At 39.5% G+C, this 25078-nt stretch overlaps 1 protein-coding gene across 7 annotated transcripts in view; it reads left to right on the plus strand.

Annotated features, from left to right (window-relative positions):
* Nucleotides 1-25078, plus strand: part of PDE5A (phosphodiesterase 5A) — a 159266-nt gene that overhangs the window by 98250 nt on the left and 35938 nt on the right. For all 7 annotated transcript variants that reach the window (XM_002717227.6, XM_008267901.5, XM_008267898.5 and 4 more), the window contains exons 12-14: nucleotides 9202-9348; nucleotides 13889-14014; nucleotides 16650-16744. In XM_002717227.6, the coding sequence (XP_002717273.1) occupies nucleotides 9202-9348; nucleotides 13889-14014; nucleotides 16650-16744 (368 nt within the window). The remainder of the gene's footprint in view (nucleotides 1-9201; nucleotides 9349-13888; nucleotides 14015-16649; nucleotides 16745-25078) is intronic.

A 25078-nucleotide genomic window follows, 5' to 3' on the forward strand; every position in this document is an offset into this window, starting at 1 on the left:
TGATAAATTCTATAGACATAAACTAATTGTATGGTTTCTTTTAAAAAAGATATTAAAAGTGGGAAAGAGAAACTTATCTTCTGTAAAGTGCAATGCGATAGCAATGTGATGGCTATCAAAGGGGGCTATATCCAAAAATCTGGAACTAACCTTTATTTAAAAAGTATGTGGAGTTCTTGGCACATATGCCATTGCCACCCCACCCCTACCACCCCTACTGAGTATTATGGATATTGGTGGGAGCTGACAGGGAGAGCTTAAAATACTTTGCAGAAGACAGCTCCTTATAGCCACTGATACAACCTATAAAATTTCTTATACTACTTTTGTCCCTGAAAAATAAGTTCCTTAGAAAATGGATCATTAGGATTAAACTCGCTCTCCCTCCTTACATTTATAGTGAGGAAATACCAAGGAGTAATGTAACAACATGCTTACTAAACACTGAAGCTAATTGGAAGAATTCGACCTTTTATGGCAGAATGAGTTGTCGCTGCCCTTCTTTTCAGACTTACTTTAATAAATAACTCTCTGAATAAGGAACCTTTTCTTACTAGCTGGCCACGGGGAGTTGTTTCCAGTTTCCACAATTTTTATTTTGGCTCTTGAGATTTGATAGTTCAGACCCAAGGCAGGAAGAATGTCTTTGATAGCAGTGTGACCTTTTCTGTGCAGAGAATACACAATTGAGCAAATTGTGTAGCCAGATAGCCACATAGCTTTATTTTCTCCTGAGGTTACCAATGACTTTACCACAGGCTAAATATAAAACTTTTTCATGAGGCATCCACTAAAAATAAGAAACTCAATTTTAAAATGATCATTGTATTTTACTTTACTCAAGTGTGTTCTTTTCCATTAGTGTATGCTTTATGAGCTTCAAGATGCCCATACACTTTATAGATGTGTTTCCTCCGGTAAAGTTTCATTTCTCTATCGAGTAAACAGAAAAGTACCCTCCATGCTTGTATAGAAGGGTTGTGTGCCCTTTCTGCTGTGTGAATGGCCTTCATAGTGACAAATACCCAACACTGAACAAAAAAAGGAGTAACATTTGTCGTAAGTCACTGATAAAGCTCAGAAAATATTCTCTTCAACTACAAAATGTAGCTACATGTAGACTTGTCATTGTGTTGTTAGGGGTCACTTGTGCAAGCTCCCAACATACTTCTGTTTTTGCACGTAAAAACTGTGCATTTCAGTTATTTATGTCTCTCCCATCAGGCTATTGTTTCTTTTTAAAAATATTTATTTATTTATTTGAAAGACAGAGTTACAGAGAGTGATAGAGACATAGAGAGAGGTCTTCCATCCGCTGGTTTACTCCCCAGATGGCCGCAACATCTGGAGCCGAGCCGATCTGAAGCCAGGAGCTTCTTCTGGGTTTCCCACGCAGGTGCAGAGGCCGAAGGACTTGGGCCATCTTCTACTGCTATCCCAGGCCATAGCAGAAAGCTGGATTGGAAGAGGAGCAGCCGGGACTAGAACTGGCGCCCATGTGGGATGCCGGCGCTTCAGGCCAGGGCTTTACCCCACTGCGCCACAGCACCAGCTCCAGGCTATTGCTTCTTGAGTCTTGATAATAATATTTAATGATTGCTTAACAAGAACCTGGTGTTTTGTTGAATGGCTGCATGAATAGATTTTGGAAAGCCCAGTCTTTTAGAAACACTATAATCTAAGCATGACAAAGGAAAAATAACAAGTCAAGCTCCTTTGATCCATTCAACAAGATTTTGCTTAATTCTTCCTTAATATAATTAATAAGCTAGAAATAATTGCAATGTCGATTTTACCTAGAAAGCAGCCTGCTGAATGATTATAGAGCCAGACATATCAAGAAGCCCTGTGATCTCAGGCAAATATATGACTACTCTTTGCCACAGTGTCTTTACCTAAAATAAGAACATAATGCAACTATTTATGTCACAGAGTTGTAGTACCCATAGTTCCTGGAACCTGTGCTGCCACTGTCACCACTCTGCCCCCCAGAGTATTAGCTACTGCTAGTTGTGGTAATACTTTGTTCCAGAGCAAGTAGGGGAATCGATTTTCAATATCTAGTAGTAACAGCATCAAGATTTTTATGTCTTTGTTATCTTTTAAAACTTTTTGGACAAGCCATTCTACTAATTAATGCACTCAATGGATTATATAAGTAGATGGAAAACATACTGAAGGAAAAAGTATCATGTGTTACAAAAACAAATGTAAACCTTTTGTTTATAAAGTAGAACCAATTCTTTACCTGTGGGGAGTAATCTAGAACTGATAATTTCAAGTAACTTCATTCCAGAGATGCTACAAAGTAGAAAACTTACTGATTGCTATTTTATCATCCTGCATTACCAGAGTGCTTGAAAGTGAGAGGATTGAACTTGAATGACACCTGAGACAAGCTGAAACTGAATTTTTAAAATTATATTAATGAAGTATTCATTATGCAGATGAAAAATTATAATTAAAAATTTTCAAAAGCAAATAAACTCAATAATTGAACTACACAAGAACATATTTGTTGTTTCTTCCACAGTATGGTTCATTACTAATAAGAACATCTGTGTTACAGCTCTTTACCAAATTAAATTTATGTGTAACATTTCTGCATAATGTGGAGAACTGTTTAGGTGCTTTATGAAAATAAAAGAACCCTATTCCTTTATTCTTTCAATATTTACTGCCTACCTCATGCAGACCTTATAAACACCTTAGGTGTTCCAAATATAAAATGAATAAATAGTTGCATACATATGGCATAATTATGTCATATGTAATTACAATCAGAGAAAAGAACTCTGTAAAGTGTAGGACATTGTGAGATTATGTAGAGATATTCTAGAGTTTATGGTCTGAAACAGCCATAGGTACTGGGATCTTCTCAGGTGTTTCCATCCCATTGCTTGACGCTGCCTTCCTTCCTAATCAGTGTTCCTTCGCACAGGAGGTGTGGGAAGTCTGTGGTTTCAGCCTACACTGTAATTCTCTGATCTGGGACAACCTAGGTTTTGGCTGCCTCAGTGTTACAGTAATGTTTTAGGAAATCCATAAGAATTCTAAATCATTTTCTGATCATAATTTGATCAGAAACTTAAGGTCCAGAACATTTCATTTTCTTTCTTTAATTCCTTCAATGCAGCAAGGAGCACCCCAACCACCTTGCAGTTTCTGCCCATCACACTATGATAAGGCAGTCACTACTAGGTGCACAAAAAGCCATTTAATTCTAGAGAACCACAAGTGATCATTTAAATGACTGTTAAAGGCTATTGATTACTCATAACCTACATTAATATAGCAGTTCTGTCCACCTTCATCAGCATAACCTGGAAGTCACAGAAATTGCTAAGCCCCACGCCTAGGTTTCTGATTCAGTAGGTCTGTGTTAGAGCCCAAGAATTTGTATTTTTGCCAGGTTACCAGATTCTGCTGTTGGCTTTCCAGGAACCAAACTTTGAGAGCCACAGCTCTATTGAAAAATGTGACCACCTTCTGCCTTTAAAACCACACAGGCCAACTATCCAATCCCACATTCCTAGCCTTCAGAGTATGTTATCTACAGACAATTTTGCCAAACAGAGTATCATCAGGGCTCAATTGAAGATAATAGAAGCTACTTTAGCTATTTAGGCAGGACAGAAATTAATTAACTGCCTTCAGATATTGAAAGGGTTTGATGAATAGCTATAGGAATGACTCCCAAAATAAAACTGCAGATCTGGCTTATGATGGAAACATCGATGTAGACCAAAATCGGAAAGCCACTGGTCCATCCACTTCATTCAGAATCAACCATCCTCACATAATCTAGGAGTCAGAAAGTTGCTTCCAGAGCTGTATTATATCCTCTAGACATACATACACAAATCGGTTTCCCACGTGGCACATTAGTTTGAAATTCCAGTATACATCACTGGGGAAACCAAAATCCATCTGGAAAACTAGCTGCAAAGGAGTCAAGGAAGTGTATATTTTAATTTTCTAATCTCTTCAGAAGGCTCACAAAAAAAGAAAAGTTGAAATAAATGATATCAGTCTCACTATGGTATCCAATACAGGGATTGGTGAATGTTTCCTTGATGCGACTAATACATGAAAATCATGGGAAAGAATTCATGTTTTGAAATCTTGTACGTATATGTTCCAGTTAGAGGAGAAAGAGTTACAGAGATCCAGAAATGTGAAGTATTAATTAACCTTAAAAACAGATGGCAGGGGCAGGCGTGTGGCACAGTGGGTTAAGCCACTGCTTGGGAGGCTCGCATCCCCTATCAGAGCGCTGATTTGAGTCCCAGCTCCTCTGCTTCTAATCCACCTTCTGCTGATGCATCCAGGGAGGCCGCAGATGATGGCTTCAGTGTTTCTGTTCCTTATGCCTATGTGGGAGACCCAGATGGAATTCCAGACTTCTGGCTTCAGCCTGGCCCCGTCTGGGCTGCTGTTGCAGGCAATCAGCAAATGAATTAGTGAATGGAATCTCTCTTTCTCTTTCCTCTCTCTCTCTCCCTGCTTCCCTCCGTCCCTCCCTCTACTCTACCTCCTCTTCTTCTTGTCTTCTGACTCTCTTCTGCCTAGCAAGATGAAAATTTTTTTTTAAATATGGCAATTTCAACAAACTCAGTTTTCATTTCAAACATTATTGCTATTAGAGGTTACCACAAATCAAACCTAACCCTCTTCTACACTCATGCAGAGACTAGGTACTCTATTTAAGCTAGAAGTTATGGAATATCCCTTCTCCCTCTTGTGAATACTCAAGGTCAAAATAATGTGTATGAAATCAACCATGAAAAAATGCAATATCAAAACCACGAAAGTACACCTATCCTTTTACCTTAAATGCTGACGGAACCAGAGGCAGAGTTGTGTCTCACACAGAAGGTCAGTGGCAAGATTTAAACTCCATTGGTATGACATTGGTATCACATTTTGTATGATATTTGGTTCCAAAGCGAGAAGGCAGAAAAACGTGCTGGAACCCTCTGGACACAGAGATATAAACTCAAAGAATATTATATCTTAGAGTGATTCTAATTAAATTTTCTCATTTTACAATTTGAAAAAGTAGTCAGAGAGGCTGACCATCTTGTAACAGAGTCAGTGTGATATCAGGACTGGAACCCCCAATAGCAAATGTCCCTTCCTACCACCTGCTTCACCTTGTAACTGTGGCAGCTGATCTATGATTCTGTCAACTGGTGATCAAGTTCATAGTTAGCTCCTTATCAGTCATATAATATTCAGAACTGTTTTGATCTGAGATAATTGGGAAATAAAAATATTTTTATGACTGACCACTGCCTCCTTTAACTCAAGAGACAGGTCCACTCTCAAAGATATCCTGAGTTCCACTCAGTGAGTTTCACTGATTTTTTTTTTTTTTTTGAGAATAGTGAAAAGGGGGCCCAAAATATTTTTAGAAAGGTAACTTCAGTGAAGAATTTCTTTTAAATAATAGCACATGCAATTAAAGAACTTAGAAGAATATATATAGTTTCAAGCTGTTTATTAGATTGACTCTTTAACCCAGTGAGTTTGTCTTTTTATGTTTCTTATTTGGCTAATTTGACACAAATTAAAACTATAGGCCTACAAGAGCTTAACCATATTTGAATCGAGCGCTGAAATAGCTAAGTGCTGTTGCCTGAGAATTCATAGCCATTGTGCACTCTTGTGGAGAGAGAAACAGGCAGTATTTGGTGGTTTAGGTGGTATCATGGTTGTAGAGATTTCAAATTGGATTATTTAACCATAAAAATGCACATACCAACTTATAGTATTTTATTATTATATAAAATCTTTAAAATGTGTTATTTCTATTAGCCTTCAAAACTGTAATGCAGTAAAGTTATAGTATCCCCTTTAAAAAGTCAGATGCAGAAATTTCACTTTGCAAATTCTAACAAATAGAACCACCACAGGAAAAGCTGTTAACATCTGAAACTGTGTATGTATGCCCTATCCCAGAAATATCACATACTTTCATTCCCAGCTGTTAGTAAAATTTAGAATATTTTCTTATGAAATGGTGAGGGGCATAGGTTTTACTGAAAATCACCTTTACTCCTAACCTTTCCAAACCAAACAACACAGAATTCCTTTGTGATGATCAAAGGAGCGGATTACAAAAACTTTACATGATTTCTGACTTTCTCTTGGCATAGTAATTGATCCCCAGAATTTGGAAACTCTGGGTCCCTGACCACAAGGCTCTAAAGGAAGAGTTCTGCGTGGCCGCATGGGGTCAGCTCAGAAAGTCTGAGTCCTGGTGTGGCGTGACTGAAAAAACAGGATTCCTTTCTCTTGGTGGAGAAGGGTTGGGAATGAGAGTGCCGTGCATATTAGAGAGAAGCACAAGCTGTGTTGGCTCCCTCTTTCTTGTAGCTTTTAGAGGATCCTTTGTGGAAGGAAAGAAAGAAAACTTCCTGCTGTAAGAATAATGATGCCCTAAGGAAAAAACATCTGTTCTCCTGTCTAGTGCAGTGTGTTTAAGGAAAGCAGCTGTTATCTGCTTTGAGTTAAAAGGTGGGATTGTTTCCACCTCCACACTTGCAGAACTGGAGTTTACTGCTCCATCTCTGATGTTGGAGGCTGGGGTAAACAACTAAGGCCTTTATCTAAACAGTTTAAATCCTTCTCTCTTCCTCTGTTTCAGCCCACGCATTAGCCTGTGGAACTGGCTTAACAGAATGCATATTTTCTTGTGGATTTTCGTCTTGAGAAAGATTGTTAAGAGTAGGAAGAGGGTGACATTCATTGAAAGTTTAAACAGGTTAGGTACATGGAAGTGAAATCTGAAGGCCAGGATAAGCAGAACATGCAAGTGCCCACAGATTGGTGGGGAAATCTAATTGCTCCATAAGATTTTATTATTTTGTCCCCCTTTTTTTCCCTCAGAAAAATGGCAGTGAAGGCAGATGTTTATAGAAAACCTAAAGAGTTTAGGAACCTGGTTCAGATTTCTTTTTCTTCCCTCTGTCCCAAATCAAATAAAAGGCTCTTTTCATCAGGTTAATCTCCGCTTGATGTTCACAAAGTGCTGACAGTGTAAATGGTGAGTGGTGGAGGGGTGGGGGTTCCTGCAAATTCCAGTGCCCACAGGGTCCATCAGGAAGCCTAGGAGAGAAGCCCCAGACTCTGCTCAGTCTGAGGGAACCAGGGCTCCTTGGCTTGGCCAGTTGTTACTTCCCAGGAACTGGGGCTCAGGACGGCCTGGTTTTTCAAGAGAAACAGATAATCTTTTCTTGTTGATAAATTCTCCCAATTTTTGCCGGCGCCGTGGCTCAATAGGCTAATCCTCCGCCTAGCGGCGCCGGCACACCGGGTTCTAGTCCCGGTTGGGGCACCGGATTCTGTCCCGGTTGCCCCTCTTCCAGGCCAGCTCTCTGCTATGGCCAGGGAGTGCAGCGGAGGATGGCCCAGGTGCTTGGGCCCTGCACCCCATGGGAGACCAGGAAAAGCACCTGGCTCCTGGCTCCTGCCAGGATCAGCGCGGTGCGCCGGCTGCAGCGGCGGCCATTGGAGGGTGAACCAACGGCAAAGGAAGACCTTTCTCTCTCTGTCTCTCTCTCTCACTGTCCACTCTGCCTGTCAAAAAAAAAAAAAAAAAAAAAAAAAAAAAAAAATTCTCCCAATTTTTAAACAGTGTAAGAAATTTTGTGATTTTTTTTTTTTAAAAAGTACCAAACAAAATAGATGGGAATGCACCTACCAAGTCTGCAATTTTCTTCCACAAGTTGCATGGGCTTCACCTTCCCAAGAAGCTTCCAGAGCTTAAAAAAAGAATTAGGGACTAGAATCTAGCCTAGCAATTAAAACCTGGGTTTAATTCCCAGTGGGATCCAGCTCATGACTCCAGCTTCCTGCCAATGCATACTCCCAGAGGCAGCGGTGATGGCTGAAGTAGTTGGGGTCCTGCCACTCACACGGGAGATCTGGATTGAGTACCTGGTTCTTGGCTTCAGCCCTGCCCAACCCCAGCCATTATAGGCATTTGGAGAGTAAACCAGCAGTTGGGAGCTCCCTCTCTCTCTGCCTCTCAAATAAATGATAAATACATTTAATTTTTTTTACTTAAAAAAACAATTTACTAACAAATGAAGGGAATGAGATTTTATTCCTTCCCATTCACTTAATAAGCATCCGTATTAACAAATATTAAAACCACTCATAATTCATTAAAAAGTATAAGATACAGCCTCAAGTGTAGATCCCAGGGTAGTTTAGGAGTCAAAGAGAAACAAAATTAAATTATAGTAAACTTACTAAAATTAAGCAGGCCCAAGTGGGGCTAGCTTCAAGGGGCACTTTCCTTCTTTGGATGCTTACTGGGTCTTAGGAGTTCTTCACAGGAGAAGCAGGAGGTACAATGGAAACACTGATGAAAAAGAACAAGTTACATTTGAAGAAATTGCAGGTGTTTGCTATGATTAAATGATGAAATCAAAAGCAAGGCTGTTAACAAAAAAATTCCCCCCTACAGAAAACAAAAGTAGCTTCCTGAGTCCCATCCCAGACGTACTGAATCAGAGTCTTCAAGTGATGGTTTTTAGCGGACACCCAGGTAACCGTCAGGAGCAGGATTGGGTAAAGCAAGTGTGGTGAAGACAGGTTCTGCTAGTTTGCACCGTGGAGCTAAGTCACATCTGTGAGCAGGGCAACCTGCTTAGATTAGAGGCCTGAATCCTTCCCTTCGCTAGCTGGATTAGTTAACATTAACCTCTTTGTGTCTAAGTTTCTGAGCCTGAAAAAGTAGAGTTAGTGTATCCACTTCATAAGGCTGTCCTGAAGATTACATGTGAAATGCTTAGCCCATTACCATCATCCTGCTCACCACTTGATTCTCAACCTAAAGCCAGGGGATGGTACCAGAGTGACTTCTCCATAAATAACGGCTGAGTGAATAACACCAGGGATGCATAAAGAAGCTAAATCCTTGGGGATCTTCATGCCACTTAAGGTTCTAGGTATAATCTCAGGGCAGCACCCTGTCCTCTCCTAGCCTAGCTGGAACTATATTTGTTACCCAACATGGCTCTGTTGTTTAAAAAAAAAAAAATGTAAGTTGCTCCTATATTATACAATTCTAGTGTGTGACTTTAAAAAAAACAATTGCTATCCCAATAGCAAAATGGAAAAAACTTTGTGAACTACAGCTGCTTTAATTAAGTTTATTTTACTTTGTTTTCCTCCTCTGTACCTAAGGCGGCTGTGGTGCCATCTGCCCAGACCCTTAAAATTACTGACTTCAGCTTCAGTGACTTTGAGCTGTCAGATCTGGAAACAGCGTTGTGCACAATTCGGATGTTCACTGACCTCAACCTTGTGCAGAACTTCCAGATGAAACATGAGGTAGGAGTGATGTCTTTTGGGAAAGTGTGTGTGTGTGTGTGTGTGTGAGAGAGAGAGAGAGAGAGAGAGAGAGAGAGAGACAGAGAGAGAGAGAGAGAGAGAGAGAGAGAGAAAATGAATGAATTGATTTTGAGTGCCAGTAAGGAAGAGGAAGAATTAAACTTCACCCATCAAGGTGCTATCACCTAGTACATACCTGATATTTTGAAAGAAATATCATCAACTATTAGAAAGACATTTATTGGGCTCCCACCAGGCTGAATAAAGGAGAGTGGTATTAAAAGTGAGAACAGTACAAATGCTTTAGAGCAGTGGTTGAGGGGTGAGAGTGGCAAGAGAAGCAGCTGGAGACAGAGGTAAGCAAATCATGTAGTACCTTGTAAGCCATTCAGAATACTCTGGATTGCATCCTGGAAACAGTGGTGAGGCGCTGAGGGGTTTGAAGCTGGGAAGTTACACGATGTGATTGCCGGAAGTTATGATAACAATGTACAGGGGAGGACAAAGCAGAGTCAACTCCTGGGGGAATGAGGGAGGAGAGGGGATTGGTGTGAGGCCAAGCCTACTTGGAATGAGATCACCTGGATGGGGTGAAGATGAAAACTGATTTTAACCATTTATGTTATCTTATTCCTCTCTCAGAAACTACAACTTTTATAAGTACCTTTTGATATCAGTTTGGAGATACCAGAGAATTCAATTTTGTTTCATAAGATCTGCATCTATAGCATCAAAGAATAAAGGAGAGCAGAAAGGACTGTTTGGGGAAAAAAATTCAGTAATCTTGCCTTTAGAGTTATTTTTTCTGGTCAGCTGAATGTCTGGTCTCCCTCTACAGCTTTCTTATCTGGAAAATTAAATATCTTGAAGGCCTCTACCATTTAGCACTCCATTAATTCACAGAATGAGAATGTATTAACATATACTGTGTACTCAGCATTATGCCAGGTGCATATTTCAGCAGTGGGTTGTCTCTGCTGTCAAAGCCCTCATGGTTAGGAATGAAAACTAAGGGTGAATACAGATAAGATTAACAGAGAATCATTTATGGTATCACTAGAGACCTGAGTCTAGTTTTTTCTTGAATTTAGCCAAATCTTAAATGAGAATAATTTAAAAAAATTGTGGAAAATAGAATTAGAAGATGTTTATTTTGGTGTAAAAAATTCTTAACAGTTTTTGCATTGTTTTTTCATAATGCACACTTCTACAAACATTTTGAAGTACCCTCATATTACTCTTTTGTTTTAGTGTAGAAACAAAGAACAACTGTCCAAAGACTGTTCTATTACAGTACTTGACTTTTGTTAGAATGTAGTAAGGGATATTATGTTATTTATTATCTAACAAGCTTTAAGAAAGATACTTTTGTTTTTTATTATCCCAGTATTACAATTGAAGGAATTCAGACTGCATTATAGATTAGGAAGATCATACATTTTGAGTCATAGTTCTACTAGTGATAAACCCTATTTCCCTGAGCAATTAATCTCTCACACTGTTACTTTCCTCATATGTTCATAAGGGGAAATGTTATTACTTCCCTTGTAGGAATCTTGTGATACTTAAACGTACATCAGTGTGCTGTTTGTATATATTTGTTTCTGTGTCTGCAATTCTGCTTAACACTTGGTGCAGAGTCCATGTCAGTTATCATATTCTTAGGCCAAATTTTCCTGTCATAATCACCCATCAGATTTCTTGTAGGTTATAAGACTCATTTGTAGAAGCCTTCTCTATTAATAGGATGAAGATCTATTTAGGAGCCAGAGGTTCTAAATGTCAAGCTTAACACTGCATTTTGCTAATTATAGGACCCTATAAATCTACATAATGTCTCAAATCCTTCTCTATTCCTGAGAGGTCCTATGCTGGAAATTAGTGATGATTCTGGTGAAGGGCTTGGCCAGAGAAGAATGGGGTTTTTGTATTTTTTTAATGAAATTTATGTAAGTTGATCTTTTTTCTTTTTGGCTTGCAGATACCATTTGAGGATTAGGTAATGAAGATAGATACTTACAGTTTCTATAGCAATATTTATTCTTATTTTTTTCTTGGATTTTTGTTTATTAGGAAAATATTTCTTTTCAATGTCTGATTCACCTACCTTCCTTTTCTATTTGAATAACCACTATTCTGGTTCTGGCCAACATCAACTTGAACACCATAATCATTCTGACTGGCCTTCCTGCCTTAGTGCCTCTTCTGTTTTGTTTATTTCAGATATTATTGTCAGTATAATTTTAGTATGATAAAATTAAAATGTTACTGCTGGAGAGGATGTTAGAATTATGAAGCTGCTCTGACAAAGACTATTCCATATTGATAGATGTGTCCTCCTGTCTTGAAGTGGCTTCTGAATATTGAGTTTCTCATCAGTAACCACTGTAATCCTTGCCTCTTGCTGATCTCTGAAACAGAAACAAATCTGATTGTGTGTTTATTTTACATGCCATCCGTCTCCTGAATTTTGCCTGCCCTACTTCATGCCATAACATGTTTCCCTTCTTCAGAGCCCTCCTCAGTGTCTCTGTTCATGGGAGGACTCTAGGAATGACTTCATGCCACTTGGAATGCTGTTTGGCTGTTTATAAATTTGCAGTCTCTATTTTATGTTTCTTTATTCCTTTGATATATGCACTTTTGTTATTTTCACTGCTGACTGAATTTCCTAAAGGCAGGTGTTGATCTGTTTTCTTTTTTTTTTTTTCTTTTTGTCCCATAGCATCTTAGGAAGCCTTCCAAATTGTTGGCGTGTGTTGAAAACATTCTCTAGAGCCATCCAAACTACAAATAACTAGAACTAGTTATATACAAAATACTGTTACAAATTTGAATGCTTAAAGCATATCCAAAATTTCCTGTATGCTGTTCAGAACATCTTGATAACAGAATCTTAAAACTGAGCTTAAATCTAGGTATTAGCTAACTACTCTATCCATTGGGTTATCCAATTCTATTAGGTCTATCTTAATAAAATCTAATAGAGTAGTACATCAGGAATTATGTCCCATTGAGTCATTTTGGTCATTGTTTCACATTATGTGGCATATATAAATATTTATTTATATCTGTAAATTTTTGATTAGTAAAAAGATATATCCAAAAGTTCTTTGTTTTTTACTGCTTATTTTCTTGCTACTTTAATTAATTGCAAGCAATTTTCTATATCATGTCATTTTATAGTTCCTAAACATATCAAAGAAACTTAATGCTCTTAAAAATTCTTCTAGTAGGATTAATCCACCATCTTCTTGATGGGCTTTATTCAGAAAAGATCATAATGAAAGAAGCTGCAGTGTACTTAGGGTGAACACATGTCAGCCATCGGCGCATACAAATCCTCTGCTTGATATACAGCAACTCAGGGTGAAAGAGTTTGGAGACATTGGGTTCTTTGTTATCAGAATTCCCTGTGAACTGAGCCATAAAACAGAAGCAAAAAGATCTGAAGAGAAATGTGAGAATATGAAAGCATTCATTTTCTACCAAATCCTCTATAAGCAGTTTCCAACAACAATGAAGAAACCTTGTCTGGGCCTACTTCTGTAGCCGATCATATTGTGTTGAATATTGTCAAAGCAACATTCTTTTTCCATTCCCTAGGGCAGTGCTCTTTGTGTTTGAAGCATCCCCAGTGATATATGCAAGAGAGAAGCACATATTTATTTTTGCAAATCCCCAAAGAATATTAAATCATCCAGATTTGAAGAGAGGCAGATTCTGATGCTAGCACAAACACAGAATAGCCATGTTTAGGGCCCATGAATCCCTGGGGATTTTATGTAATACACCACTTAGAAGTTGAATTAAACACAACTTGGGATACTTGCTAAACAGTCTATCCTTTTTCCCATCTTTGAAATTACTTTTTTTTTTTTTTCATGTGGACCCCAGAGCTTTATTTTGCATATATATATATATTACATCTTGAAAACCAAGAAGTACCTCTGCCTGAATATTTAAGCATAGTTTAAAGGACAATGATTTAATGATAATAGTGGCACTTATAGCTCTAATTTGTCCTTGATGTTTGATATATACTTTATTCCCAGCCCACTTCCTCAGAGCTTTGCACTAAATACCTTTGCAGATACACAACGCAGAAATGTGGAAAGAACTTGAGAGTGGCTGATTTTTTGGCTCTCTAAAAGTGAAGCCATACAGATGTAACTCTTTAGACTGTCTTAATTGATGACACAGGATGTCTTATCCTTTAAAGATCTAGTTAGTGCCCTACCCTACCCATGCCAGATAGACCTCTCAGAGATGTCTTGCATTTTAGTTAATGTGGTGGTTAACACTGTAGACTTTGGAGTCAAACTGCTCACGTTTGAATGTTGGCCTCTTGCTAGTGCATGACCTTCAGCAAGTTACCTCTGACCGTCAGATTTCTCAGCTGCGAAATGGTCAAAATAGTAGTGCTGCTCTCTACCACTGTAGAGATTAACAGTGAATGGTATGTAAAGTGCCTAGAATATAGTAAATGTGTGATAACTGTAAGCAATTGTTGTTACAGTGTATGCTTTATTTCCTGAAGGTTCTGTGCAGATGGATTTTAAGTGTTAAGAAGAATTATCGGAAGAATGTTGCCTACCATAATTGGAGACATGCCTTTAATACAGCTCAGTGCATGTTTGCTGCTTTAAAATCAGGCAAAATTCAGGTATTTTTAAGAGTCATTCATATATTTGAGACATTTTGTCACTTCATAGTAAGATATACAGCATAATTTTTTATTGTGTACTAGTAATTGAAAATATTTACTTCCACTTACAAAAAAATTCTATTTCATTAATTAAGGAGGACTCATGGCAACATACTTAGTTACCAATTTTCTTTCATACATAATATATATTTAAAATATTTGAAATACATCATGGAATCTTTGGGACATTTTCACTATAAATAGTCTGGGAAAATAAATTTTTCTACAGAGGAAAATAGTACAGCATTAAGAATAAAAAAAGTATTATATTTCTCATGTTCACACTAAACCTGCTCCATAGTAGAATTCTTCAAAAGCTACCCAAGTTCTGCATTTGGCTTCATAGGTAACTCCAGGATTCTCTATTTTACCTTCTCTGGAGCACTCACCTAATTTTACAAGTCCTCATTTGTGTTAAGGTTTGGTTTCATGTACATTGACCAGAGTCTGTTTCAAAGGAAGATCAATACAGAAAACATTTAAGTAATTCATTCCTTTCCAACCTTTCCAAGCCAAATTTTATCCATATCTCTGTCATTAGATTCTAACTTCAGTGAGAATCGTCTAGTTATTCTAGGTAAGTGATTCCAGGCATCCATCATGTAACTGTGGTTTTTTTTTTGTTTTTGTTTTTTTTTTTGTTTGTTTGTTTTTTGACAGGCAGATTTAGACAGTAAGAGAGAGAGAGAGACAGAGAGAAAGGTCCTCCTTTACGTTGGTTCACCCCCGAAAATGGCCGCTACAGCCAGTGCGCTGCGCCTATCCGAAGCCAGGAGCCAGGAGCCAGGTGCTTCCTCCTGGTCTCCCATGGGGTGCAGGGCCCAAGCACTTGGGCCATCCTCCACTGCACTCCCAGGCCACAGCAAAGAGCTGAACTGGAAGAGGAGCAACCAGCACAGAATCTGGCGCCCCGATCGGGACTAGAACCCAGTGTGCCAGCGCCCCAGGTGGAGCATTAGCCTATTGAGCCGCGGCACCAGCCGTAACATTTTTTAATTCAGAACTCCCCTGCTCATTTTAAAAAAGTAATCTAAAAATGGTATTCTCTCTCTATACTGTCATAGGTTGACATTTTGACTCAATAGATCTGAAAGAGGTCACTGTTACCAAGAAGTCATATGATATTGTTTTCCTTCCATAGCAAACATTTATAAGAAATAGGATAACCTGTGTTGCGATATGGAAATGTCATAAAGATTATTACCATTGAAAACTATCCTTGTTTTTTGTGAGAAATAAGAAAATAATGATTCCTTAATATGTTATAAAACCTATGTAGAGTGTTTATACAGTTCCTACAGAAAAGAGATGAGGATGATTTTATCCTTTTTTTTTTTTAACTAACAAGAACAGTAGTGTAGATAATACAAATGGCAGATACTCAAAATTAAAACATATTTGAATTGGGAATATATTATGCAACTTTTTAAAACCAACTTTGCATTCCTAATCATCTGTTTTCTGTCCTCTCACTTAATATTCACATCACCCACATCCCTTGAGGACCAAGCAACTGATAGTAAAGCAGAACCTGCAGGGGTCTAAAAGAAACCCAGGCTTTAAAGTTTACTATGTGGGCCAGTGCTGTGGTGTAGCAGGTAAAGCTGCCGCCTGCAGTGCCAGCATCCCATATGGGTGCCAGTTCGAGTCCCGGCTGTTCCACTTCCTATCCAACTCTGTTATGGCCTGGGAAAGCACTAGAAGATGGCCTAAGTCCTTGGGCCTCTGGTCCCACATGGGAGACCTGGAGGAAGCTCCTGGCTGTTGACTTTGGATCGGCCCAGCTCTGGCTGTTGCGGCCATTTGAGGAGTGAACCAGTGGATGGAAGACTTCTATCTGTGTCTGTCTCTACCTCTCTGTAACTCTGCCTTTCCAATAAATAATTAAAAAAAAATCTTATAAAATAGGCCGGTGCCGTGGCTCACTAGGCTAATCCTCCACCTTGCGGCGCCGGCACACCGGGTTCTAGTCCCGGTCGGGGTGCCAGATTCTGTCCCAGTTGCCCCTCTTCCAGGCCAGCTCTCTGCTATGGCCTGGGAGTGCAGTGGAGGATGGCCCAAGTGCTTGGGCCCTGCACCCCATGGGAGACCAGGATAAGTACCTGGCTCCTGCCATCGGATCAGCGCGGTGCGCCGGCCACAGCGCGCTGGTTGTGGCGGCCATTGGAGGGTGAACCAACGGCAAAGGAAGACCTTTCTCTCTGTCTCTCTCTCTCACTGTCCACTCTGCCTGTCAAAAAATTAAAAAAAAAATAAATAAATAAAAATAAAAAAATCTTATAAAATAACAAAGGTTATTATAATTCCACAGATATAAAATTAACAATTATTGGTATTTACTGTAGGCAGATTACTTTTTTGAGGTGCTCAGCTCTTTCTGTTGATAAGGGATATTTGTAGTAACCTCATCTTAAATGACAAAATACAGCCATTTCCTTGGAGAGCAGGATTCTAGGATGAGTCCTTTGTGACTCTAAAGAAGTGTGTATGTAAAGTGCTGAGGGAAAAAGCAGGTCACAGAAAAGATGTAGCACATCACCCTTCACTGAGTAAGGTCTCTCCCTTTCTCTCCTCCATGCCTTTGGTCATGCAGAATAAGCTCACTGACCTGGAGATACTTGCATTGCTGATTGCTGCACTAAGCCATGATTTGGATCACCGCGGTGTGAATAACTCTTACATACAGAGGTAAGACTTTCCCCAGCAAAATAAGGAAAAGTTCCATTGAAATTATAGAACTGTACTTTTGTAAAGTTAGAGCCCCAGCAAAATCTTATGGTACAAAATTTCAATTGGTCAAGGTCCTGTTAATATACTCTGGTTACATTCAAGGGAAGTGGGAAAAATAATGTAAGCCCAATCTTCTCTTGGTAATGTTTCAGCCCCGAAATTGAAAAAATATTTATGTTGAGATTCTTATTTCATTAAATAATTACCATGACATTTGATTTAGTTTATGTGTACCCAGCTTAATAGCTTCTTTGGAAAAGTATTAATACTCGTTCAGTAAAGGTAGAATTTCACCCAAGAATAGAAAAGATAATATTTGAAAAGGTCTTAGCTCAGCCCTTGTGTACTTAGGAAGTGTTCAGTAGAAGGCAGCTTTGGGTCTTGCTGGAAGTACTATAGCCCAGTGTTGGAGAACTTGAGCTCAGCAGTCAGATTTGGATTCAAATCCTAGCTCTGCACAGTCCCTGTATGGCCCTGGGCAATGGAAGCACCAGTACTCCCACTTCCTGGGGTTGGTGTAAGTTTTAAGAGATCGCACACAATACCAAGTAGCATCCCCAGTGCATATATTAACATAAATGTTAAATCTTCACAGTAGGTGCTTGAGATAGTTGTATCATAATCACCAGAAATCTGCTCCTTGACTGATTTTAAGAGTAAAATACCAGGGCTGGCACTGTGGCACAGCAGGTTAAGCCACTTCCTGCAGTGCCAGTATCCCATATGGCACCAGTTCCAGTCCTGGTTGCTCCACTTCCAATCCAGCTACCTGCTAATGCACCTGGAAAAGCAGTAGAGATTGGCCCAAGTCTGTGGGTCCCAGCACCTACGTGAAACTCCTGGCTCTTGGCTTTGGCCTGGCCCAGCCCCAGCTGTTGGGACCATTTGAGGGGTGAACCAGAGATGGAAGATCTCTTCTCGCCTCTCATCTTCTCCTCCCCCTTTCTCTCTCTCTCTCCCTCTCCTCCTCCTCTTCCTCCTTTTCCTCCTCCTCTCTCACTCTGCCTTTCAAATTTAAAAAAATTCATTAAAAAAAAAGAGTAAGATACAAATCCTTTGGAAAGAGTTTCAGACTCCTTCAAAGGCCATAATTACATGACATTTGCAATGACAACCAAGATGTTAAAGGTGACAAAACTTTTCATCAAATTGTTGAGTTACTGTGGTATTTGTATTTTCTTGCAAATATTTGAAAAGTCTACATTTTAATGGCAAAATATCTTACTAATGAACATATTTTTTAAGTATGCAAGTGTTTTAACTAATGGAGAGATCTCTTAAGGAAATTCCAGTTGTCTGATATCTGGAGGGAATTCCAGAAAGCTCTCTAATCACATTCCCTTTATCTAAACAAATGGAAAACTTCATGTAAAAAGAATTGTAGTGATGTAGTAACATGTCCTCTGCTGACCTTCGATGGGAAAAGATAGCAAGCTCTTGCTTGAGTGCATGGTCTAGCTGTTTCCTCTTGAAAATCCACTGTTTTGGAAAACTGACTGGGTAACATGTCCTTTGTCCCCTGTACTTTGTTATGTGATTTTGATCCTCCGTAAACACTGAGAGTAATCATGAAAGGGGCACCAGCATGAGAAGAGTAAGAGCACAGAGTCAGGCCACATAGTATAGCCTTTATGATCAGCATGACCAGAAGTCAGAGTCAGCTTTGGCTGTGTTCCCTCCCTACTTCAGAACTGAATGGCATGATTACTGCATGGACTACCAGTGTGTGCATTGCACTAAGATGCTGCATTGCCCTCCTATAGACTGAAGACAACACACTGTTTTTTCCATTTTGTTTATTTAAAATAATTATCCGGAAAAAAGTCATCATCTCTTCAATAAAAAAAAAAATAAACATCCTGGGAAAAAGTCATAGACTGCAGAATCTTGCTTTCACACACACCACAAAGCAGACTTCCATCAAGTAATAATACCTTTTTTTAAGTTAAAGCAGTTTCAAAGATTTTTATTTCTTCCTACATCCTTGCGGTTTGAGTAAGAGAAACCAAGAATTTTCCAGGAATATTTCTCTTTTTTTCTTTCCTTGCTGGTAACTGAGTGATACTCAAAGTAGGATGTTTTAAACCAGGGAACTTTTGGGAGAATATGAGTACTATAAAAATTTCCATATAAAGAACTCATTTAAAAAAGATATACAGTGTCTGGATCTGAATCTATCAAACCAATATGTAAAGAAAACCAAAACAATAAAAAGTGATACAGAAATAAGAGCAATACTTCAAAAAAAGAAAAAGTGCCATGGAGTAACAAAGTTAAAAACTAAAATTCTCTTCATTCATTTTTGAACATCTTTTTAGAAGTTTACTTTGAGGTTAAGATATTCCCTGAATTGGGAACTGTCTCTTGATTCATTATTTAATTCTTCAATAAGATTTCATTTAGGGCAGGCGCCGCAGCTCACTAGGCTAATCCTCCGCCTATGGCGCCGGCACACCAGATTCTAGTCCCAGTCGGGGCGCCGGATTCTGTCCCGGTTGCTCCTCCTCCAGTCCAGCTCTCTGCTATGGCCCGGGAGTGCAGTGGAGGATGGCCCAAGTGCTTGGGCCCTGCACCCACATGGGAGACCAGGAGAAGCTCCTGGCTCCTGGCTTCGGATCGGCGCCGGCCACAGCGGCCATTTGGGGGGTGAACCAATGGAAAAGGAAGACTCTCTCTCACTGTCTAAATCTGCCTGTCAAAAATAAATAAATAAATAAAATTTTTTAAAAAAATTTCATTTATTGGGGAGTACTACATGTAGCCCAGTGAACTACTTAAGAGTTCACTGCCCATGGGGCTGGTGCCGTGGCTCACATGGCTAATCCTCCGCCTGCAGCACCAGCATCCCATATGGGCACCGGGTTCTAGGCCCGGTTGCTCCTCTTCCACTCCAGCTCTCTGCTGTGGCCCGGGAGGGAAGTGGAGGATGGCCTAAGTGCTTGGGCCCCTGCACCTGCATGGGAGACCAGGAGGAGGCACCTGGCTACTGGCTTTGGATCAGCGCAGCGCCGGCCATGGCGGCCATTTGGGGAGTGAACCAAAAGAAGGAAGACCTTTCTCTCTGTCTCTCTCTCTCACTGTCTGTAACTCTATCTGTTTAATAAAAAAAAAAAAAAAAAAAAAAAAAAAGAGTTCACTGCCCATGTTTAACCTCTCCCACATCAGTAGATAAAGGAGAGTGACTTCAGGTAGATATTGAATTATTATTTTTTAAATAGGCAGTAATAGGAACAAAATGTCCAAAGTACAGATATCCACTAGAAGAGTTGTAACATGTGGGTTAAATAGAGAAATTTCCCACATTAGGCTAATATCTAATATATACTGTTGTGGGCCCACTTATTTAGTTAGATGGATAATGAGCAGTTACTAGGTCCCAAGATCCCACTCCTATATAAAGGAATTGTCATAATCGCATGGAATAACAGTGGTCACTGCAGGGAAGTATTTATTGAGTCCTGAGTTGTTTAACAACATAGACTGTAAGTGCACGACAGAGGTCATAGGTCAAGACTTTTTTGTCCATCTTCTTTGTCAGTAGAGGAAGTGGGACTTAATCTGGATTGTATTTGGAGAAGAGACAGGATAACAATATTCCAGAAATGGCATGAGGTGAGAGTTTTCATGGAACTGTGTTGATGGCTAGCCTGGCTAGGGTCTCAAGGCTCACAATGACTAGGAATGAAAAGTAAGAGATGAACAAGTAGAAGTTATAAGACCCTTTTAAGTTAGGATTACAAAAACTAATGCCACAATTTTAGATTTTATATGGTGAAAAACAAGGAGCCATTACAGTGTATAGTATAATAAAAGCCATGTTACAGCAGATGTAAACTGAAAATAAGATATGAGTATTGACTAGAGAGAGGAAGAGAATAAGAGAAAAAAAATTTTTGGTTCATTATTGAACATCTACTTATGCAGGAAGGAAGGGGAAATATTATTACTTCTGATCCAGGAATTTGGAACAGTGATGGTGCTACTCATTAAAACAAAACAGGAAGTTTGTGTGTGTGTGTGTGTGTGTGTGTTTATTGTGAAGGAGGGAGGCTTAAAGAGTTTTGGCAATGAGGAGAAACTAGTAAGTAATAAAAAGGATGGTAGAAGAAGTAAGAATGATCAAATTAATGTTTTGTTTTGTTTTGTTTTTTACTTGACAGATAGAGTTAGACAGTGAGAAAGAGACAGAGAGAAAGGTCTTCCTTCCATTGATTCACTCCCCGAATGGCCGCTACGGCTGGAGCTACGCCGACCCGAAGCCAGGAACAGGGTGCTTCCTCCGGTCTCCATGCGGGTGCAGGGCCCAAGCACTTGGGCCATCCTCCACTGCCCTCCTGGGCCACAGCAGAGAGCTAGAGTGGAAGAGGAGCAACCGGGACTAGAACCCGGTGCCCATATGGGATGCTGGCACCACAGGTGGAGGATGAACCAAGTGAGCCACGATGCCAGCCCCATGGGGTGTTTTTTTGTTTGTTTGTTTTTGTTTTTTTGAGATTAGAGGTACAATAATAAAAAAAAGTCCTGGTAGCCACAACAATCAGAACTAGGAAAACTCATACTGTCTCACAGTCTTCTCTGTCCCATAATAGAGGAACAGGAATGAACTGGAGTCATGGACTGGCACAGTGCTAAGAGAGGGCCAGCAGGATCTGAGAGATTTAAAAGGGTACTCGAGTTGGCACAAATCACCTGTGAAGTTCAAAGTGGATAAAGTCCATTTTATCCAGGAATGAGATAATCCCTGGGACTTTGGAAGTCTTGGGAAACTGGAAATCTAAATATGAATAAAGTACAAATTCATTTAGTCCTAATGTCAAATAATGATGCTAATAGTTATAATAAGCTAACGCTTAATATTATCTTTATTACATGGCACTTGGAACTCTTTTTAACACTTTATGTATTAATTTAGTTAGTCCTTTTACCACTATGTAGTGGCTATGGTAGTTATGGTGGTTAAGGCCAAATCAAATCAGGTGCCAGTTCAAATCCTGATACCTCCTCTCACTGTGTGACCTTGGGCAAGGCATTTAACCTCTTTTTCTGTTTAGCTCTGTTTAATAGGATAATGATATTAGCTATCTCATAGAGTTTTTATAAGAATTAAGGGAATATAAATAATTATAAAGTGCTTGGAATGGTACCTGGAACATATTAAAAGCTCTATAGGTTTTAGCTGTTTTCACAAGGAATGCTATTAATGACAGATAAGAATTCAAGATCTTGCTTTATTGTTTGGTGGATAAAGGCAGTAGCAAAGAAAATATGCTCAGTACCCATACTAGCTGTGGAACAAAGGGATAGGCCAATGTCGATTTTTAATGTTAAAACAGTCAGTAGTGTCAATGAGGTCAAAGATCTGTGTAGTCAAAATATCGAATGAGTCACCAACTTGAATATTTGTATCATAGAATATGATTACAAAAAACGGAAAGCATAAGAAAACAGTAGTGAACATTTGGAGAGAAATAATGATGCAGAGTAGACCTAAATGGAGTTGACATGGGTAAAAGTGTACAGATTTAAGCCTAGACTATTATATGTGGATGATAAACAGAATGAGGACAATTTTAGTATTTGTGAACAGTTGAGGACCAAGGTGGACAGATTGTTTTTCTCATAGGGCTTTCATTTTTTTATTGATTTCTAAGGCTGTTTCTGGACTGCTTTCTGCCTGGGTATCCTAATACCCACTCTCAGAGATGGATCAACAACTGTGCTGGACAGAGGAAAATGCAGGGAGGGTATGCCAGTTCACTAATGTGCAGTGAGATCAGTATGAGAATAAAATTTTGCAGCAGTAGTGGTTTGAATAAATCCTTCTGATGCAACCTCAAATTAAGAGGCAACATAATCTTATGTTTGGGAAAAAATGAAAAGCAAAAGGATGTAGAATACTTTGGTTTCTATGAATATTTTTGTAAACAGGAAATTGGGGGCATTTGTCACCCTTTTATTGATTCATAAACTGTATTTTTAGAATGTGCTTATAAGTAAAGACAAACACAGTTTACATTCATCTGTGTCACAAGCCAAGAATTTTCTCTACTGTGAAACAGTACTTTCTGCACTATCTGAAAATGCAATGTGCATTTGAAGTTTTAACTTGTTCGTGTTATAGCCACCTAATTGCACTTCTCTGTCCAGCTCCTAACTAGGTCAGGGAGTGGAGCCTGTGTGCAAAGTACTGCGGTGTCCTGAGACACTGTAGTGCCATGTGGAATCCCAACTCCACCATTGACACCAACCTTGAGCAAGTTAGGCAATCTCTCTGAACCTTTGGTTTTCTAAAAACAAATGCAAAAATTCCAGTTTCAGAGAAATTTCAGCCTGCATTACCCTGAAGGCTAGCCTCAGTAAAAGCTGGTGTGCATTTAGCCTGTTAGTGAATATGACCCTAAGGAGCAGGAGATGCAGGACTAGGAGTGAAACAAGGGAGAAGGGGAAGCCAGTAAAAGGATGAGTTATCCCAGTGTCTACACAGACAGGTGACTGGTGCTCAGTCCTGCCAGGTGCTTTTGAAGTATTTTATGAAATGAGACCTAGGATTTAGCCTACAAAGCAAAAGCTAGTTTCTATATACCTCCGTACCCCATTAATCATAGGTAGCCACACAGGCCTTGAGTCCTTCCAGGCTGAACAAATGTGAATGCAGAAAGAGTTCCAGTGGGCACCAACTTTAGGGTCAGATAGCTTCAGGGCAGAAATGAGAGGTACACAGGGTGTGCCAGAGCAATGCATCTTCTAATTGGTGCTTGCATTAAGTCTGATAAAGTATCCATAGAACCAGACTCTACATCAATAACTGAAGAGCTGGGAGTGAGAATTTTGAAGTTATGAATAGAAGTGCCCTATAGGGGTTATTGTCAGCATTAAATATGAGCGACATAGGGGCCAGCACTGTGCCACAGTGGGTTAAAGCTCTGGCCTGTAGCACCCACATCCCATATGGAAGCTGGTTCAAGTACCAGCTGCTCCACTTCTGATCCAGCTCCCTGCTAAAGCACATGGGAAAATAGTGGAGGATGGCCCAAATGCTCGGGCTACTGCACCCACGTGAGAGACCCAGAAGCTCTTGGCTCCTGGCTTCAGCCTGGCCCAGCCCTGGTTGTTGTGGCCATTTGGGGAGTGAAACAGCAGTTGGAAGACCTCTGTCTGTCTCTACCTCTGTCTGTAACTCTGCCTTTCAAATAAATAAAATAAATCTATATAAATCTATATAATATATATAATAAAATATATATGAATGGCATAGCATAGTGCCTTGACATGTTATAGGCTCTCAGTCCATGGCAATTAGTACCACTAGAGAAAACAGTTATCACTAAATTCAAGAGGTTTATCAGCTAATAGGGCAATAAACATATGAAATATCTATCACCTGGTACAAAAAAAGTTATTAAAGGAATATCATATGTCCTTGAATTTCTTATATAAGTGAAAATAACATACTTTAGAAGCTTTTTTTTCATTTTAAGTGAAGGGAATGAGGATATGGCAATTGTTCTATTAACTTTAAACATAATCTAGACTGAGTGATGAAGTTTTGGCAAAATACAGAATACAGAATGCAAGGCAGATTCAAAAACAGAGCAATTATTGGTTCTATTTATCCTAGACCTCTTTCTTCATGTTCTAGGCCATCTCCCTGGATCATCTCACCCACTCTATGGCTGAGATGACCATCTACAGGTGAATGCATTCCAAATGTGTACTTCCAGTCCAGAACTGGGTTGAAATCTTTTTGTGCATTAGGACCGATCTCAGATACCTTAAAATGAACACGTGCAGCACTCAGCTGATCATCTTTCCCCATTAGCCTCCATCTCTAAGCATTTTATCTCGTTTTTCCTATCAGTTAATGAGATCCTCATCCTTATGCTACGTAAGGCAGAAGCCTAGCATTCACCCTTTCCCCTTCATCTCCTAAAACCCTCATCTCATTCCCAATCAGGATGCATTACAGCTCCTAGCTAATCTAACTCTCAGACATCTCTCTTTTCTCTCTCCTTACCCACCCTGCTCCCTCCCATCAACCCTCCTTCCCCACCCACTCACCTCTTCTTTTCCTTTGGGTTGCTTGTACTCTAATCTAGGCTCTCTCTTTTACAGAAGTCTCCTTACCTCCCCAGTCCTGTTTCTACCAAATTCATCCTTTTTTGTAAATATGCTCATGGTACTGCATTCACTGTCTTCCTGCTTTCCAGTGATGAGGCCTATACCTGCCTCATAGCACAACTCAATAAATATGGAAGGGGAAAATAAATCAGGCAAGAAAGAGTTAATTCAAGA

The sequence above is a fragment of the Oryctolagus cuniculus genome, chromosome 8, assembly GCF_051225735.1.
Source record: "Oryctolagus cuniculus isolate XC-2025 breed Fujian yellow rabbit chromosome 8, ASM5122573v1, whole genome shotgun sequence".
NCBI classification, from domain to species: Eukaryota; Metazoa; Chordata; class Mammalia; order Lagomorpha; family Leporidae; genus Oryctolagus; species Oryctolagus cuniculus.